Source organism: Nilaparvata lugens, chromosome 14 (genome assembly GCF_014356525.2).
Source record: "Nilaparvata lugens isolate BPH chromosome 14, ASM1435652v1, whole genome shotgun sequence".
Classification (NCBI taxonomy): Eukaryota; Metazoa; Arthropoda; class Insecta; order Hemiptera; family Delphacidae; genus Nilaparvata; species Nilaparvata lugens.
In genome coordinates, this window is record NC_052517.1 from 17,990,524 (window position 1) to 18,011,578 (window position 21,055).

At 35.2% G+C, this 21,055-nt stretch overlaps 1 protein-coding gene across 1 annotated transcript in view; it reads right to left on the bottom strand.

Annotated features, from left to right (window-relative positions):
• Positions 1-21,055, bottom strand: part of LOC111044254 (calmodulin-binding transcription activator 2) — a 100,630-nt gene that overhangs the window by 45,558 nt on the left and 34,017 nt on the right. The window contains exons 9-13 of the mRNA XM_039441187.1: positions 18,766-19,012; positions 11,228-11,531; positions 8,450-8,649; positions 5,665-5,925; positions 1,439-1,668 (exon numbers count right to left, since the gene is read on the bottom strand). Of these exons, the coding sequence (XP_039297121.1) occupies positions 1,439-1,668; positions 5,665-5,925; positions 8,450-8,649; positions 11,228-11,531; positions 18,766-19,012 (1,242 nt within the window). The remainder of the gene's footprint in view (positions 1-1,438; positions 1,669-5,664; positions 5,926-8,449; positions 8,650-11,227; positions 11,532-18,765; positions 19,013-21,055) is intronic.

Below are 21,055 nucleotides of genomic sequence, written 5' to 3' on the forward strand. Positions count from 1 at the left end.
TGACACAACTCAATAATTAGGTCAAAAGAAAAGTGTAACAGCTCAATAATTTACTCTAAAGAAAAGTGACATAACTCAATAATTCGGTCAAAAGAGAAATGACACAACTTAATTATCTACTCAAAAGAAAAGTGACACAGCTCAATAATTTACTCAAAATAAAAGTGGCATAACTGAATAATTTACTAAAAAAGAAGTGACATAACTCAATAATTCGGTTAAAAGGAGAGTGACATGAATTGATCAATTCTGGGCCAAAATGTGAGTGACATTTCTCTTATCGATTAGCAATTATTGTAGATGTATGATTCTCTTTTGAAGCAGCAATTTAGATTGTGTCACTTTTTCTAACCGATCAGCGATATGAATTCTAAGATAGGGTAAACCGGCCCACCTTGGGACAATCCCGCGTTGGGACTCTTCAAGTTGTGGGAAATTAGTGAGTGTTAGGTTGGCAACATCTGCGATGTTTTATCAGCTGTTTATAGCCTTATTATAGACATAATAATTTCAGATGTAGCACCAGTCGTTATTAAGAAAAAATTAGAAACATGTTTTTGTAACCTCAAAGTTTTTTCTGAGAAGAGGAATTTTGATTTTCACTTTAAACATTTACCATTCCAGGTAAGTCTCACAGCTAATATGCATTCTGTATTACCGTATTTTATGAATATTTTGACATATAGAACATTATTGTACTCTTATTTTTAATCCAGTTATTCTGTCTAAAACAAAGCCATGACCATCTGCCCACATTGGGACACTGCAATCATGATATATGCTCATATTATAACGATGAGCATTGCTTCTGAATCTTATTTTACTCAATGTAGGCTACATAGCAATGAAATAAATTATAAATAAATATGATATATGATTATAGCCTGTAATGTAGCTTCAGAGGTAGCCATTTCAAACACACTTTGTGCACATGACTTTTGGTAATAGTTTTTACTAAAAAAATTCAAATAATGTATTTATACTATCAATAATTATAATAAAATGTTATAAATTAACAAAAATAATGAATTGCTTATTTTTAATTCAATATCCCAACCTGGGCAAGGGACATCCCATCGTGGGCCAATCTTAAGCCCAGGTTGGGACACTCCCCAAAAAATTGTTTTTGCAATAAAAAAATCAATTGACAATCAATGCAAATGCTATACTCAAGGATGAAAGTGTAAGCAAATACAATAAATATAAAAATTAAAAAATGTAAATTTTTTAAATTTTTGTCCAAGTTATAGCTGTTTGAATTTTGGTGTCCCAACGTGAGCTGGTTTACCCTACTTAGTTCCAACTTTGCTTAAACCTTTGTCAATAGATTTTTTTTTCTTGAGAATTTACTTTAATTTATGTTTAGCGGATCAGTGATTGAGTGAAACAATAAAATCATGCTTCATAGTACAGTTATTTAAGTTGTACATAATATTACCGAATCATTGCCGACATCTGGCTCCTGCTTGATGTGCAGTTTGTCGTCGATGGCTTCAAGCCGCTGTAGCAGGGTGAACCGGAGCAGGTTGTCGTTGGCTGCCGACTCTTTGACGGGGGGCGGTGATGACTCCTCCGCCTTGGGGGGCAGCTTGTACTCGAACATCACCGAGTTGGAGATGACAAAGTTGTCACAGGCCACCTGCAGCGATGCTAAACCCACTTCGTGAGCTGAAATTCACAGAGAATAATACATACAAAATAAATTTATGTTATAGCATAGAGAAACAATAGCATAAGTAGATATCCCATGGTATAGGGCGTTTATGTCCCAACTTTTACTGTTATCCCAAGCCGATAGTTCACGTAGTTCTTTCTTATGCAGCTGTGTGACGCTGGTAGTCTCTCAAATTGAGCCGTTCATACACTCTCACCCCGACAAAACAGTAAAAATTCACAATAATCGACTTGAGATAACAGTAAAAGTTGCGACATAAATTCCCTATACCGTGGGATATCTACTTACGCTATTGTTTCTCTATGGTTATAGTTTTGTAAGCTACAGGAGAAAAAAACTCATAATTTAGTACACATTGTTATTGAAGTATATTATTGCATTGAAGTATATAAAAAATCTGGTGTGGCGCACTCACACAACTTTCCTTGCCGTTATGAAAATTGATCTCCTGACGCTAGTGTTCCCGCGCATCTCAAGTCTACTACTATTCAAAGAGCCAGCTGGTGACAGGACAATAGCGCTGCAGACACACGAAGTCTGCTATCTCTTCATAGTGAATGATTTAATAGAATCAACAGTTGCCAACCGTTTGCAATTGAATAACCACATTTTCTCGAATTTCGAGCTTATTTTCAATTCAAGGTGAAAATGCTACTGAACATTAATTGTAGAGATTCTAATGCTCAATCTTTTTCACTTGAAATGTTTTGTTTAAATTGTATCTGAAGCCTGATAATTGGGAATCTATAAACAAACTTTGCATAAATGAGACGGATATCCTGAAATTTTTACAGATATGGGACTTGTGGCAGTTGATAGAGCTTATCAATGACTTTCCTAGGTATGAATTTGATCAAAATCGTTGGAGACGTTTTCGAGAAAATCGCGAAAACCCCTGTTTTTGACAAAATTTTCGCCATTCCAGCCGCCATCTTGAATTGCATTTGATCGAAATTGTTCGGGTCGGATCCTTATAGTGTAAGGACCTTTAGTTTCAAATTTCAAGTCATTCCGTTAATTGGGAGGTGAGATATCGTGTACACAGACGCACATACACTCATACACACACACACACACACACACACACACACACACACACACACACACACACACACACATTGAATTTTATTGAATTTCTTATTGTTGGATCCTTATGGTATAAGGACCTCAAGTTTAAAATTTCAAGTCAATCAGTTAATAATTAGGAATGGAGTTATCGTGTTCATAGACATACACACACACACACACACACACACACACACACACACACACACCACACACACACACACACACACACACACACACATACAGACCAATACCCAAAAACCAATTTTTGGACTCAGGGGACCTTCAAACGTATAGAAATTTAGAAATTGGGGTACCTTAATTTTTTTCGGAAAGCAATACTTTCCTTACCTATGGTAATAGAGTGAGGAAAGTAAAAACAGAATTGAGCTTAATAAACACCTTGGAGTACACCATCAAATGCTGTTTGCACAGTGCCAGTTTAAACTAAATTTCATTTTAAACTGGATTAAATCTATATCAAGTCTCATTTGTTGTAATGTGATTCATTTTGAGTTTAAGCCAACAGTTGCTGATTGAATTCAGTTTTAAGGTAGACGCACACAGATCGTCATCGGACGGACGGCACGCATCGGACGGATCGGATTATTAGATTTAATCATAGATGAAGGATAAGCATAAGGATGAGCATTCAAACTATATTTCTTGTCTCTGATTTAATGCATTGTTTTCAATTGGAGTGCGCATACCTATAAGGATGCGGATAGGTAGGCGCACTCCAATTGAAAACAATGCATCAAATCTAATCGTCCGATGCGTGCCGTCCGTCCGATGACGATCTGTGTGCGCCTACCTTTAAGCATTCACTGTGCAAATATATGTAGAGTAATTTAGAGTAAGTTTATATGGTAGCAGCATGTAAATAGGGTGGAGGAAGACAGGCTATAGTGAGGTCCACGTTATAATGGCAGTGGATGAAGATAGAAGAATAGCGATGCCGATTCTCTGCATTAATTAATTATATTTCTACACTGTCAAAAACATAATTGGCATCATTGTGGACCTAGAAAAGGATAGTACCACCGACTTTGTCGAATGATAGACAAGGATAGCAAAACCAAAGTTGTCAAATACTGTCATTATAACGTGGACCTCATTATACCAAAATTGGCGCTCAACTAGCAGAGAGCAAGAGAGACCGACGCCGTCCAAGGAAAAGATGGGCAGATATGAGGTTCGGAACAGGCAGAGATGCCTAAACCCTGAAAGCTAGAAGAAGAAGAAGAAGAAATATAGGGATATTATATAATATTTAATATAGCCTACATTGATACTGGGGCATTGATATGGATGATCAGGAAAAGATGTGTAGTTTCATTATAAAAATACATGAAAAAGAAGCTATAATTTGATATACATACATTGATATTTGGGTTATTAATGTGAATTATATTGTATTGTATAATCTTGTAATTGATATTGTACAAATATATATTTGTAATTTTGGCAATAAATTCAATTCAATTCAATTCAATAAATAGAGAACAGAAGGGGGCACAACACTCAACCTTGGTGAACTCCAATTTCATGTTTCCACTTACTATTCTATGAGTGTAATTACTATTATGTTAGTGTAAAAGAATTTGGCTTTCTGAAGTAATTAACATATATTTGGGGAAACAAGATGAAACATGTTTGAGAAGTTGCCAAACCAAGTCTTACTCTATTACAGAAAAATCAAATGCCCTTGTAAAGTCAACAAATTGAGCAATCCCTCACAGTTCTTGAATCAACACCTCACAGTACTATCAAGACATCCTATCAACGGATAACTGCAATTCTGTCATCAAATTGAAGGCATGGAATATTGGATCATCACAAATATTCTTTAAAACCGAATTGAACACTTCAAATGTTCTGGAAGTCCCCTGTTTATGTACTTATCAATTTCTCCACTGGCAAAAATAAATTCTGTCACCAAATTGGAGAATACATTGAGTATTGGAGCATGGCAAATATTCTTTAAAACTGAATTGAACACTTCAAATGTTTTTGAAGTCCCCTGTTGATGTACTTATCAATTTCTTCACTGGCAAAAATAAATTCTGTCACCAAATTGGAGAATACATTGAGTATTGGAGCATGGCAAATATTCTTTAGAACTGAATTGAACACTTCAAATGTTCTTGAAGCCCCCTGTTGATGTACTTATCAATCTCTCTACTGACAAAAATAAATTCTGTCACCAAATTGGGGGCATGGAGTATTGGATCATCACAAATATTCCTTAAAACCGAATTGAATACATCAAATGTTCTTGAAGCCCCCTGTTGATGTACTTATCAATTTCTACACTGGCAAAAATAAATTCTGTCACCAAATTGGGGGCATGGAGTATTGGATCATCACAAATATTCCTTAAAACCGAATTGAATACATCAAATGTTCTTGAAGCCCCCTGTTGATGTACTTATCAATTTCTCCACTGGCAAAAATAAATTCTGTCACCAAATTGGGGGCATGGAGTATTGGATCATCACAAATATTCTTTAAAACCGAATTGAACACTTCAAATGTTCTTGAAGCCCCCTGTTGATGTACTTATCAATCTCTCCACTGGCAAAAACAAATTCTGCCACCAAATTGGGAGCATGGAATATTGGATCATCACAAATATTCTTTAAAACTGAATTGAACCCTTCAAATGTTCTTGAAGCCTCCTGTTGATGGACTATCAATTTCTCCACTGGCAAAATCAATTACCTTTCTCCTTTGTCTTCCTTTCCACCCACCTCCTCATCGTCCTTGTCGTCGTCCTCCTCCTCATCCTCCTCCTGTTTTTTTCCAATTTGTAGACTTTTCGAGGGCGTTTGATTTCTAAAAATGTTTGAAATGCCAAACCGTCGACTTGAATCTTAGACCTCACTTCGCTCGGTCGATAAATAAAATAAATATCTACCCACCTGGACAGTAGCACCTCAACACCCCAGACTGCACCAGTGTTGTGGGTACAGGACAAGAATCAAACAGCACCGTGTAGGGTGATGTAGTGGAGTACCAGGGCCCAGTGACTAGCACCTTCACCCCTCCTTCGGGGTAGGCCCACTCGGGGCTGTAGTCCGTGATGTTACTCACATCATCCCCGTACTGGACAGGGGTGGGGGTCGAGGTTTCGTCCTGGGGAGAGGAGTCCTTGTCTGTGGTCAGACCTATGATGCTTGTTTCTGAAAACAAAATATATTCAAGTAATTAACAATATCGGGGCACCGAGCTTCGCTCGTTATTTATTTATTGGATAAACACAATTCTTTAAAATGATTGGGAAAGGTCTAATATGCAAAGCCCAAAACTCTTCCCCGAATTTTGATTTATATATACACTATAAATAGTCCAAAAAGTAGGTTATGATCCATACAATGAAATTCACGTCCAATTTCCAGTCCAAACATTTGAAAACAGAAAAGTTCCAATTTAAGCTGCGTTTACACCAGAGTTAATAACACAAGTTTTTAACATTTTTGTTATCAACTGATGTTAATTACAAAACATCATGTTGAGTTGCGTTTACACCGGAGTTGATAACATGAGTTATTAATAAAAAGTTGTCAACTTGACTGAACTTCGACAAAAATTTATCTTGAAAAAAGTTGATAACTCGTGTTTTCAACAGAAAATTCCTTGTTATTAACAAGATTTATGTTATCCATCGAGAGTCGGTAACTTTTGTTAATAACAGGTTATTATCTTCCCCGCAACCCCCTCGCCCAGCATCCCTACCCTACAACTACAGCTGTTCCCTAATAGCTACAGCTGCAGACAAAACACGTGACAAAGTTATTAACTTTTGTTGATAAAAAACTAGCAGCCAAAAGAAAATGTTATTAACTTATGTTGAAAACTTTTGTTTTAGACTCTGGTGTAAACGCATCATAATTTATTTACATTAGAGCAGATGAAGATCATTATTTTAATGATCACACACATGTTTCAATTCAAATTTGAAGACAATTTTTTGCTTTTTATTCCGGCTGTTATATCATATGAATAGTCTCGTTAAATGAAATCATATGGCAGTCAATTATATTGGTAACAAGATCTTGTTAATAACAAGGTATTTTCTGTTAGAAACATGAGTTATTAACCTTTGTCAAGAGAAATTTTTGACGATTCAGTCAAGTTAATAACTTTTTGTTGATAACTCGTGTTATTAACTCCATTGTAAACGCAGCTTTAGATTGTTCAAGAACCAAATTGAATAAACAAAATAGCACTCACTAATCACTTAAAACTGTAAAATAATAATTAACTTTCAAAATTATAATATACTCTACTTTAGAATGATATACCATGTCATGTCAACAAATCAGATTATTTTGATCATGTCGATTAAAATTTCTAGATAATATTTCTCGTGAAATAAGCTGATTGATTACACAGCTGAACATAACTCTGTCTCTCTCCCACACTGGCACTCCCATCATCCGTTATCAACAGACGACGAAATTATCATGTGTTTCTCCAAGGATGAATAATTATTATCCTTTTCATGTCACTAAGTACCTGATTGAATGATTACAAAAGTTCAACAGCTGAGTCATAATTTTAACACAGTCCCACACACATGAACTCGCTCACTCACTTCCATCACCAACAGACGACGAAATAATTATTATCAGCTGTTTTTCCAAGGATGAATAATTATTATTATCCTTTTCATGTCCTTCAGCAAAGTTTTCCCAAGGATAAGACCTAGTGCAATGGAATTTTTATATTAATAAATCTACTATGTTTCGAATTTGTGAAAATCCTTAGAGCTTGAATATAATAGAATTGAGAAACAAGAGAAACCCTGACAATTTTCCATTTTCTTTAAATAGCTGTGCTTCTAACAAATACGTTTTTTTCTAATTTTTCAAGTAACTCATCATTTTACACTTTTAATTGATTAGTGAGTGTAATTTCGTTATTTAATTTAGTTTCAAGCAATCTAAATCCATAATTTATTGATTCCATGTGTTTGGACTAAAAATTGGACTCAAATTCAAGAGTGAATGAAACATAACCTACTTTTTAGTCTTTAGACTTAGTGTATGAATCAAAATTTGGGGAAGAGACAGTTTTGGGCTATGCCTGTTGGTCTTTCTTCAATCATTTTAATGAATTGTTTTTTGTGTATCATTGAATAATAATAATTTCTGTGGATGTTGGACGACACATCCAGAGGAGTTTATCCATAAATTCAGGAACATTACATATAATCATAGAGAAACGATAGCATAAGTAGATATCCCATGGTATAGGGAGTTCATGTCGCAACTTTTACTGTTATCCCAAGCCGATAGTTCACGTAGTTCTTTCCTATGCAGCTATGTGACGCTGGTAGTCTCTCAAATTGTGCCGTTCATACACTATCACCCCAACAAAACAGTAGAAATTTACAATAATCGACAGTAATCGGCTTGAGATAACAGTAAAAGTTGCGACATAAATTCCCTATACGGTACCATGGGATATCTACTTACGCTATTGTTTCTCTATGATATTATTTTCCATTATATTTTCAATAATTTAACAATATCTAAGGTTTTCAATATGATACCTCACTATATAATATAATATATGTGTCGAGGTTATCATCAAATCAATACAAATTTATGCTACAACAGATTAATACCAAAAAATCTAAAACTAAATCTATCACCCTAAGCGAAATAAATAAATTGCAATCTCAAACCCTTAGACACTCACCATTATGACTGGATTCAAGTCCCTCCAACTCAGGAAATTCGCCCAACATATCGAAAGCCTCCAAGTTGACAAACACATCATCATCCACTGCTGTTGGGGGTGACACTGTCACATCTATGAAGTCCATCGGATTCAGACTGGACACCAAGACATCGTTGTCATTGCTAGAGTTCTTGGAGCTATGGTGACCGCTCCTGTCACTGAAAAATAACAAAAGTAGTTAAAAAAAGATTGATTGATTGAGTACTTTATTTATGTAGATTACAATATATACTGGCTTATACACTTATATCTCACAATAGCTTACAATACAGCAAAGTTATAGATGAATTTACATAATATAGACTAAGAAAATAATTATTGAACTGTATATGATATGAAAAAGTAATTTGTAATATAATAATTATAGATATTGTATTGTTATGCATCTACATAAATTGGCGGAGCTTTGGACAAAGACAGGGATGATGCCAGAAATATCGCTAATTTATTGTAAAATTGCATACTAACATACATGTTTCTACACCAATATCTAATTTTACAAGAAATAAGTGATATTTTTCAAAACAACTTAATGTTTTCATAATGGATAGCATAAATATCACAAAATCTCACTAACAACAATATCTGAAGACAATAATTTGTGTATTTTCGACGATAATTTATTATTTTTCCTACAGTTACGTTGAAAAGTGGCCATTGCTGCACTGATTACAGAACGCAAAGAATCACTTTTCCGCTCTAGTGCGGGAAAAATTTTTCCTGCACTCCAGATTTGCAACATGGCAACGCAAAATAGTTAGTTGGTTATATGGAGCACCAGTGCAGCAAAATCAAAATTAAGTTGGTAAGTGTGGTATAGTGTGGTGGTGCACGTTAAAAGAATCTTGATGGGGTGGATGACAGCCACAGCACACTGCCACATTCAGCACACCACACAGCCATTCAAACACACATACTACATTCTATTTTATTTATTAATAATAAAATTACACAGATTTACATTTGATGGATTTCAGGCAATTTTACTCATAATTACCCACTTTTCATATTCAATGGTAACTGTAGGAAAAACTTAATGTGAAATACGTGCGCAAAGTTCCTCTGCTGCACTCAAGAAACCATTCCGTAAACGTTTCTTTCGGTGCAGCATACTGTAACTAATTTATTGAGAGATCATAATGAATTGATGATCATAATATGATCAGTTCTGTATATCATGTATCTGAATAAAGTTTTTTTTTATAATTATTCGAAATTCTTCGAAGAAGCCTCCTTCTTCGAAGAAAAGCCTTCTCTGATTGGTTCTTGTGGCATTTGATCATGATTAAAATTTAACAGCCTTGGTGTAACCGGGTATTTCAAGCTCTCATGGAAAGATTATTGTAAATAATTTATAATGTTTGAAAATATATTATAATCAGCAATATTCAGCCCTTGGACAGGTCCATACATGATTCCTCCTTCTCCATTCCTGTCAGTTAAATTATTTTGTTAGTCTATGTTATGTAAATTCATCTATAATTTTGCTGTATTGTAAGCTATTGTATATAAGTGTATAAGCCAGTATATATTGTAATCTACATTAATAAAGTACTCAATCAATCAATCAGTCCTCTGCTATTAGAAAATATACAAACCAAATAATGGATCAATTGATAAATAAATAAATATTGATTGATTGATACAATAAGTACATCATCAAAATGATAGGGAGAGAAAAAATAAGAGGTGCTATTCCTCTCCCAAATTTAGATAACGTTACACATAGTCCGAAATAGGTTAAGTCTTGTAGTTGTTCACTTCACAAAATTTTCAGTCCTTAATTGTTTTAACAACGTAGATTTTTAAAATTTAGATGCTACAAAACCAAAACATGGTAGAAATATTTGACTTTATTATCATTAAAATGGAAAATATTTACATATTAAAGAAATAATATTTTGCAGGACCAAAAAACAAACTTGATATTTTAAAAGTACAGCGATTGGTGCTTTTGTAATAAATGACTCAAAAAGTAGATTAGGGTACTCAAAAAGTAAATAAGTTGATTGTAAAAGTTATTATCAACTAAGAAAACAAAAATTATGGCATTCAGAGGCAAATATCCGGTCAGATCAAAAATTGTTGTTAATAATACAGTTTTGGAACAAGTTTCTCAATATACATATCTAGGAAGTGACATTAGTTACAAAGATGAATTAGATATTGAGATGAAAATAGGAAAGTTTCAAATGATATGTGGAAATATCAGCAGGACTTTGGGTAAAAAAGCTAGAACAGATACAATTATGGAATTTTATAAGGTAATGGCCGCTCCAGTTCTCCTCTATGGTAGTGAATCATGGGTTACTACGAAGCCACTTGAAAGTAGAGTGCAGGCAGCCGAGATGAGATTTCTCCGAAGAACCAAGGGATGAGACAGAAGAGATCATTTCAGGAATGAAGATATTAGGAAAGAATTGAAAATCTGCAGCATGAATGAAAGAGTTACGGAGAATCGGCATCAATGGAGGGAGCATGTTCAAAGAATGTCAGCTGAAAGAATACCATTTAAAGTCTATAATTATCAGCCAGTAGGCAAAAGAGATGTTGGCAGACCATGCAAGCAGTGGCAATAATAGGATTTTTATGTTTATTTGAATAATTGGCTAGATGTGAGTCGGAACAGGTTAAAGCCTAATCCTTGTTTGTAAGAAGAAGAAGAAGAAGAAGTTATTAAAGATTAGTAATAGAATTAATAATATTTAAGTGTCATCCAAACCCCACACAACATACCCATGTTGAGGTTCCGGTGTTCCACAGTTCATAGGCATGTTGGCCGACAGTGTCTGCTGTATATCCTCCTGGGACAAATCCAACGTCTCATTAAAATAGTTGTGATGATGATTCCCTCCTCCTCCTCCTCCTCCTTCTGCCTTCCCATCCATATTCGCGAACGAGGAAGAGGTGGAGGAAGACGAAGACGATGTGGAAGGAGTTTTGATGTCCATGTTGAGATCGCAGGAGGTGTCCATGTGCTTAGGGGAGAGTTGTTGGTCGGTTTTGGAGGCTTTTGAGGTGGTTGAAGATCTTGAATAACCTGGAAAATATTTAAAATTAAATGCTTCAATGAGTACGAGATAAGAAATTCAGTGAAAGGTTGTGTTCTGTGAGCTCTGTGTTTAACAGTAAATTTCAGAAGTTTTAAGTGTAGTGAGATACTATCTCTGTGCATGTAACGGAGCCTTACTAGACACTGTGTTTTACGAGCCTATATACTGTCTATATATAAGAAAACTCTGTATGTTTTTCTCGATTCGAAATAGTTATTTGTGCACCTAGAGCCGAAAATGAGACTTTTCCGGCTCGAAATCGGTTTTCAAGTCCGAGGCCGTAGGCCGAGGACTAGAAAAGATTGAGAGCCGGAAAAACATTTTTGCCCGTGGTGCGAACGCTATTTTTCGCCACACAGAGAAAGAAACAATATATATGAGAATAATTGTTTATTAAGCAGTTCCGAAAACAAAAGTGGAAGGTCATAGCTCTAGCTATTAGTATAGTTATTAGTATCTAGTTATTAAAGTATAGAAAACTGAAGAATACATAATACTTGGAAACCTCACAGAATCATATTGATTTTTCCAATACATCAATAAATTTTAGTTCTATTAGGATCCTCCTCAATTTGAATCAGGCAGCCTCTTGTTTTCCCAATTCCAAAAAAAATACCTAAAATACTCGTTTCACTGGGAATTCGTGTCTGATAGTAGCCTACATTATAACTGAAGAATAAAAATTATTACTCATTTTATTGTGATCTATTCATGTTTTTCTTATGAAATTCAATAAATTATAGGCCTACAGCATGAAGACTATGTCCAATTCATTTGTACTGGTGGCAAAATTTTACATTGAAAATAATTATTTGATAAAATCCAAGTTCAATAGTAATGAAAACAAATTCCTTCAAAAAATAATTGATAATAATACGTTTCGAGGGAAAAAATTAAGAACAAAAAAATGGGAAGCATCGGGGGATTTGAACCGAGGTACCATCGCTCCGTAAGCAAGCTTCTTACCGCTGCGCTACTTAGACGTTGGTAAATGGTAGTCTTATAACCTGCTGATAAAAATACACACTTTGGGCTATGGAACTTCAATTAGCCTACGGTAGCATGAATGAATTTGAACATTAATATTCTGAAAAATCTAGAAGGAAAATAGAAATTTGGGCTTCCAGGTGCACGAGATTGATATTTTTAGAATCTATGTTCAAAATTTGGAGATCTAAATCATTCCCGTTTTTCCGGTATGCAATCCACAAGTTGACATGTTTTGATGCGAACAAACACAACCCCACTCTCTCTTATTATATAGAAGAAGAAGATATCTTACCTCTATTTCATTCATCCAAATAAAATGATAGTATATTACTGCAGAATACTTTATTCAATTCTAGAAGCATAAACTGATTCTGTTTCATAAACTATTTGTTAAAACGTTCAGCACCATGGATATTGCCCAAGTAGTTCCAAAACTATCCACCAGGTTTTGTGATAAACGCAGTACTATGAGGTTTGAGGTTAGATTCTATTATACTCTGAAAATTGAATTTGAGTAGTTTATAATATCTTATTTGTATTTCATTCATCCAAATGAAATGATAGTATCTTATTGCAAAATACTTTATTCAATTCTAGAAGCATAAACTGATTCTGTTTCAAAAACTATTTTGTAAACCCGTTCATATCAAATCAGAATCAGCTGTTATTCAAGGTCATTTTACAGCCCTAGGGCCGTAAAGTTTTACCGGCCTGGTCGGAAAACAATCACTTTCGGCCACCATATGACGCACGTAAACCAGCTCATTACATCCAAGTGTGGCGAAAAGAAAATTGTGAGTTTCAAGCAGTACACACACCGAATCTCTGTGTTTATTTGGAAAGTGCTTGGACGCGTGAAGGGGAGAACTAAACTGATACAAGTTTACGCACCAACTTCAGCGTCATCAGACGAGGGAATTGAAGACTTCAATGAAGAACTGGAAGAAGCTCTCGAGAATGATCCATGCAAATTCAACATCATTATGGGAGATATGAATGCAAAAATTGGTAAGAAAAGAGGCGAAAGATGTGTGGGGAGGTATGGATACGGTGAAAGGAACGAGCGAGGCGGACGACTAGTCGAATTTGTAGAAGGTAAAAACATGTATTTGATGAACTCATTCTTCCTGAAACATGAGACAAGGAAATGGACTTGGCTGAGCCCCGATGGAGAGACCAGAAACGAAATCGACTACTTCGCCGTAGACAAGAAATGTATTGTTCAATATGTAGACATAGAAGACCGAATAAATACAGGAAGCGACCACAGAGCTCTTAAAATGGAAATACGAATTGAAGAGAAAAGGAAGAAGTACTATGGCGACCGTCTTACAAGAATAAGTGCAATGGATTTGAGAAACTCCGGATTTGAACAGAAATTAATTTGTATATAGAGAGAATCGATGAATGTGAAGACACGAATATTTTAACTGATAAGCTGACAAATACTATGAGAAAAACTAGAGAATTGCTAGGAAACGTAAGTGAAAACGAGAAAAGAAAGGTTCCAAGAGAGATTGTAAAGCTATTGGAGAAAAGAAGAAAGCTTAAAAGACTTGGCAGAGACAAAATAGAATTCAGTGAAATTTCGAAACTCATCAGAAAGAAATGGAATGAATGGATAACTGGAAGAAAAACAAAGAAGTTGGAAGAGACCTTGAAATTTGGAAATAGCATTAAAGAGTTCAACAGAAAACAACTACTTGGAAAGAACACAATGATTTGTATGAAAGATTGATTGATTGATTGATTGATTGATTGATTGATTGATTGATTGAGTACTTTATTTATGTAGATTACAATATATACTGGCTTATACACTTATATACAATAGCTTACAATACAGCAAAATTATAGATGAATTTACATAATATAGACTAAGAAAATAACTATTGAACTGTATATGATATGAAAAAGCAATTTGTAATATAATAACTATAGATAATAATCATATTGTTATGCATCTACATAAATTGGCGGAGCTTTGGACATATCAATGTCCATTCTTTGGGAAGAATATTAAAAATATCCTCCCCACTAACTCTCTACCAAAAAGATGAGAGAGGAAATGAAGTGGGAGAAATAGAAGGTATACTCGAGATAGTTTGCGATTTCTATGAGAATCTGTATAAGAAAGATGAACCAGAAGAATGTAACTTAGAACAAGAAATTGGAGAACATGAATGTACAAATGAAGAATGTCCACCGATATTGAAGAGTGAGGTAAAGCGCGCAATCGAGCATCTCAAGGAATATTATTATTATTATTTATTATTATTATTATTATTATTATTATTATTATTATTATTATTATTATTATTAGGGGAAAGCAACAGGCCCTGATAGAATATCAAACGAGGAGCTAAAAGCAGGTGGCGAAAGAGTTATTGAAATAATAACAAAAATATTCAATTTATGCCTTATGAGTGGAAAGATTCCTGAAATATGGCTCAAAGCTAACTTCATATTACTCTTCAAGAAAGGTAATAGGAAGGAAATCAAGAATTACCGACCAATAAGTCTCCTGTAAAATATTTACAAGATATTTATGGCAGTAATTTCCTACAGGATAGATGGATATTTGACCGCAGAAACTTCAATCAACCAAACCGGATTCAAGAAAAACTTCTCTACGCTGGATAACATCCTAGTCTTACAGGAAATGATAAGGAATTCTAATGAATACAAATTTCTACTAGTGCTGCTATTCATTGATTTCGAGAAAGCATTCGATAAAATCAACACTTCTTCCGTATTGACAATAAATACCTGGAATTATTCAGATTCATCTACAGAAACATGAAAATTGAATTCAAATTGAGAGGAAAAGGTAGAGTGGTTAAAGTAAATAGAGGCTTATGGCAGGGAGATATACCATCAGCGAATAGTTATTTGTGCAACTAGTGCGCAAAGTGACAGTTTGCTGCACCGAAAGAAACGTTTACGCCCGAGCCGTAGGCGAGGGCGGAATGGTTTGTTGAGTGCAGCAGAGGAACTTTGCGCACGTATTTCACATTAAGTTTTTCCTACAGTTACCATTGAATATGAAAAGTGGGTAATTATGGGTAAAATTGCCTGAAATGCATCAAATGTTTTTCTGTGTAATTTTATTATTGATAAAAACCTTAATTTATTGTCAAATTGAATAAAAATGTTGTCCTTGCTTTATAATATAATTATAATAGTAATAATTAGCGCGTTGTGCTTGGTTGCACCTCTGCTCACTATAGCAGCCACAGCAGTCACTGTTACCAACTTCATTTTGATTTTGCTGCACTGTTGCTCCATATAACCTACTAAGTATTTTGCGTTGCCATGTTGCAAATCTGGAGTGCAGAAAAATTTTTCCCGCACTAGAGCGGAAAAGTGATTCTTTGCGTTCTGTAATCAGTGCAGCAATGGCCACTTTTCAACGTAACTGTAGGAAAAATATTTAATGCAGTTCTGGAAAAATCTCTAGATGAATTACAATGGCAGGAAAAAGGAATCAACATCAAAGGGGTGAAATTGAATACATTGAAATTCGCCGATGATATTGTTATTATAGGAAATAGCACCGAAGAAGTATGTAGAATGATGAAGGAAATGATTGAAGTAACAGAAAAGGTTGGATTGAAAGTAAATTTTGATAAATCAAAAGTAATGATTTATAACAGTGAAAGTAACGAGAGAGTATTAGAGACCGAAGACGGAAGGATAGAAGCAGTTGAACACTTCATCTACTTAGGATTGATTGATTGATTGATTGAGTACTTTATTTATGTAGATTACAATATATACTGGCTTATACACTTATATACAATAGCTTACAATACAGCAAAGTTATAGATGAATTTACATAATATAGACTAAGAAAATAACTATTGAACTGTATATTATATGAAAAAGCAATTTGTAATATAATAACTATAGATAATAATCATATTGTTATGCATCTACATAAATTGGCGGAGCTTTGGACATATGAATGTCCATTCTTTGGGAAGAATATTAAAAATATCCTCCCCACTAACTCTCTACCAAAAGAGTATAGGACAGAGTAGGACAGAGAATAGGAAGAGATGGACAATGGGGAGAGATAACTAGAAGAGTGGCAATAGGTTGGTCAATGTTCAAGAAATACAGCTATCTCTTCAGATCTAATATTCCCATGGAAAGCAAGAGACGCCTACTTCAAACATGTATTCTACCAGCAATTCTATACGGCTGCGAAACGTGGACTCTCAATGAGAAAATAATCAAGAAACTCAGAACAAGTGTGAGATCGATGGAAAGAATAATGATAGGAGTGGAAAGAATAGATAGGAAAACCAAAATATGGATCAGAAATGGAACAAGAATTGAAGATGTAGGTAGAATGATAATGGAGAGAAAATGGAATTGGGCAGGCCATATCGCAAGGACAACGGATGGAAGATGGACCAAAACAATACTCGACTGGCACCCACGTACGCTGAGCAGAAGCCGAGGAAGGCCTCCTTACAGATGGGACGAAGAATTCAGGAGAGTATGCGGCGGAGCGACGTGGCAGAGAGTAGCAAGAGAAAGGACGGAATGGGAGAGAATGAAAACCGTATTCAAACAAGTCTGGCTCTACAAGGATTGAAATGGAGAAGATGAAAGAAATCTTTACTAAACGCACTCGTACAACACTTTATCCTTCTATGGAAAAAGGATAATTATACCCCAGCATCTGCTGATTATTGCCTTTTGAATTGTATATAGCTTTTGATTTTGAAATTTTTTTGTAATATTGTTTAAGAAAGCAATAAACGGGTTATTTATTTATTTATTTAAATGCTTCAATGTTGTTTTCATCACGAACCTGCTTATTATTGAATCACTTTTTGCTATTAGAAAGAACGACTAGTAGTCAGAGATTTTACAATAAAGTAAGTGATTAATTCATTTATTGTAAAATATCTTACTGCTAGTCGTTCTTTCTAATAGCAAAAAGAGAAAATTAAATGATTTGTCTTTAAAGACGAATATAAACTCATGAACACTTAAGGTGCGTACAGACTTTCGCTCTGCTCCGCAACCGAACGTCACTCCAGCAGAGCGATTGATGATCGACCGGGGAGCAACAGTGGTTCGACCGGGGAACGCGAGAACAGCTAACATCTTCCTTAACGTTCATGATGGGTGCGACTGCCGAGCGGGGGGGGGGAGCGAGGAACGAGGGCGGTACGAGGGCGGAGCGTGCTCGCTGCGGGTTGGTAGCGCGTATATGTGTACGCAGCTTTAGGTACAACCTTATCAAATACTAATAAGGCTTGAAAACTGTAAATTTTAGTATAGTGAGGTCCACGTTATAATGGCAGGGTTTGATTAGCAATAGTATTGCTAAACTTGTCTATCATTGGACAAAGCGGATAGCGCTATCTCTCTCTCGCTTTGCTCTGTTGCCAGATCGGCTTTTAACAATGTAGAATTCATAATTAATAAACAAAATATTTCATCTTAATTATGAAATTATTGAAAAATATAATGCCTTGCTTTTTTGACAATTTCTTAGTCTTTTTCATTCAATATGAATAATTACCACAATATTAACTTCTCAGCTACACAGAAAGTGACACATGATTCTCATTACAACATACTTTACTGTAATGAAACCGTATGCTTGCTTCACAGTCGAGTATGCTGTAATGAAAACCATATGTTTATTTGCTCTGTAATATAATACAATATAGGTTATTCGAATATTCTCAGGAGGACATCATAGGAAGACGAAATGAAAGGGAATATTAATTCTATGTTATGATTTCCCAACTGCTGACAGATATTATCATAATATAAAAAGTATAGCTTTCTTTTTATAAAATTAATGGATTTTGTTTAGAATGTAGGTTACTATTAAATCTAATTTATGGAATATTCACTTTATTGAATTCAACATTATTGATTTATTTTGTTTCTAAGGTTGTTTTTTTCTGTTTTTGTTTCACTATTTGAAAGAACATTCTGCATAGCTTTGATTTATGTAATAATAGTATTATTGGGTTTTACCGACTTTCCGGCTGACGATTGTTTAATCAAGCCGTATAAATGTGTGTTTTCTCATTCATTGTATGTTGCAAATTTGAAGATTAAAGCATTATTTCTATTCTATTCTATTCTATTCTATTTGCTCTGCAAACAGCTGTTTACCGGCTTGCATGATTTCATGCATGATTAACAGCTGATATTGAATGACTATGACAAAAAAATATTTTCAACAACACCTACCTGTATCATACTCATTATCCATGATAACATTTCCGTTGGTGATGTCCATCTTCTCGGGGATGTTGGTGTGTCGGGAGGCAGCCATGTCCTGATGTTGTCTGTGGTTGTTGCGAGTGTTGGTGGTGTTGTTGCGGTTGTTGTGGCTCATGCGGCAGTCACTGTTGGCTGACTGATGTTGGCTCACAGTTGTGATGGACTCTGTCAACCGGTGCGCGGAGAGAACCTGGCAAGAGTTCACTACTTCCATCTGAAACAAAAGTGGATTTCACCATTAGTCCAGTTAATATAGACATAAAAAAGGGGTCACCCCCAAAGGGGGTGTGCTTGCAATTTATATTGTAGTTCTGATTTTTTTAAATATTATTTGGGTACATAAGAGAAGTCCAGAACCAATTTCTTCATGCAAAATTTCCTTGTGCTAGATACAGAGTGGCCCAAAAACCTTGTATTTTCTGCTCATTTTCCAGTTTTCAGCTATTTCTGCCAAATTCTCGTAATCGGACAAAATAATTTGCTTCCACCTTTTTTAGTGAACAAAATTCTGAATAAAATGAGATCATTCGGAACTCTCTATCTCCAAAGAGTACTGAGTAATGATTTTTCAAAGACGAGTAAAATTTGAAGAAAAAATCAATTTTGATGAATTTTAGTTTTTGATCAACAATATCTTCCGATTGTTACCATTTAGATGTGTAATTCTAAATTCCTCTGGGCGTATTTTTGTGCTCTACAATCTGAGATCAAAGCGAAATGGCACTCACTCACTGACTGACTGACTCGCAGAACTAAAAATCTACCGGACCAAAAACGTTCAAATTTGGTAGATATGTTCAGTTGGCCCTTTAGAGGCGCACTAAGAACATATTTGGAAAATTTCCAAAGATACGCCCGAAATCTGCATTTTTCCAGCGTTTTTTTAGCGTTTTCTCAGCTTTATCGAGAACAAATGAACAGAAAATGTTCAAATTTAGTACAGAAGCTCAGCTAGGGTGTAATAATTTTGTGTTAGAAGGAATTTGCAATAACGTCAAAGATACGCCCAAAATCATCGTTTTTCAGCGTTTTCTCACCTCTATCGAGAACAAATGAACAGAAAATGTTCAAATTTAGTACAGAAGCTCAGCTAGGGTGTAATAATTTTGTGTTAGAAGAAATTTGAAATAACGCCAAAGATACGCTCAAAATCTGCGTTTTTGGCAAGCGAAGCGAGCCCGCTGATCTCACTTTTGGACGATCCAGTCGGGGGTCTGGGGGGCGGAGCCCCCTGGCTAGACGGATATGGCGAGCGAAGCGAGCCTGACGGCTAGTTATATCTATAAAGAGAGATTCACGTTATAATGTCAGCATCTGATTAATTCTGGTGGTTTGCTATCCTTGTCTGTCATAAGACAGAGCTGATAGCTCTATCCTTCTCCAATTCTGCACTGTTGCCATTAGCCGATAGCTCTATCCATTTCAACTCCACAACGTTGCCAAATTCATTGTAGGTTATGTAGAAATTTAACGAACTAGTAAAATAATGAATCTCAATTATGAAAAGTTATTATTAAATCATGGAAAACATGGTCTAATTGAAAACTTGACCTACTGAGATCTGGAACAATTGAAAATAGGCCTATAACCATCACCGGTAAATTAAGAATCAATATGCAGAATGTCAAGTTAATGAGTTGAGTAGTTGAGACGTGATGATGCGTCATTCGTGAATTTTCTATCAACTACGTGTTTAAGTCAATTCTTTCCTTTATTATATTATAGATATTATAAAAAATATAATAAATCAAGGAGACAATAATATTTGTGAAATAATATCCGTATTCTTTTTTCGAAACTTTTATTGGGGGCGCGACAGTCGAGACCGACGACATTCGAGGCCTACGACTGTCGTAGGCCTCGACTGTCGGGAGTGTACGAAAATTAGAGTGGCCTCAACTGTCACCTAACGCAGGCGACATTTGAGACCTCTTTTTCAGGAGTCCTCTACCGTCGCTGGCCTCGAATGCCGCTGGTCTCGACTGTCGGGCCTGTACAAAAATTAGAGACTCGCTTGCAGCAGGCGACAGTTGAGGACACATCCTACTGCGATTCCAGACAAAATACATTTCATAATGATTATAACTTCTGATTTGTTGAAAAATAAATAATGGAAACTTCCTTCATAAAAAAAGCATATGAACTTTGAAGGTAGATAGTGCTTATCCTTGAAGGATTTTCAGAACGATCATCTTTGTGAAGAATTACAGCTTAATCAGTCAAGTATTTCAAGCGTGATGAGCTCACATACAAACAG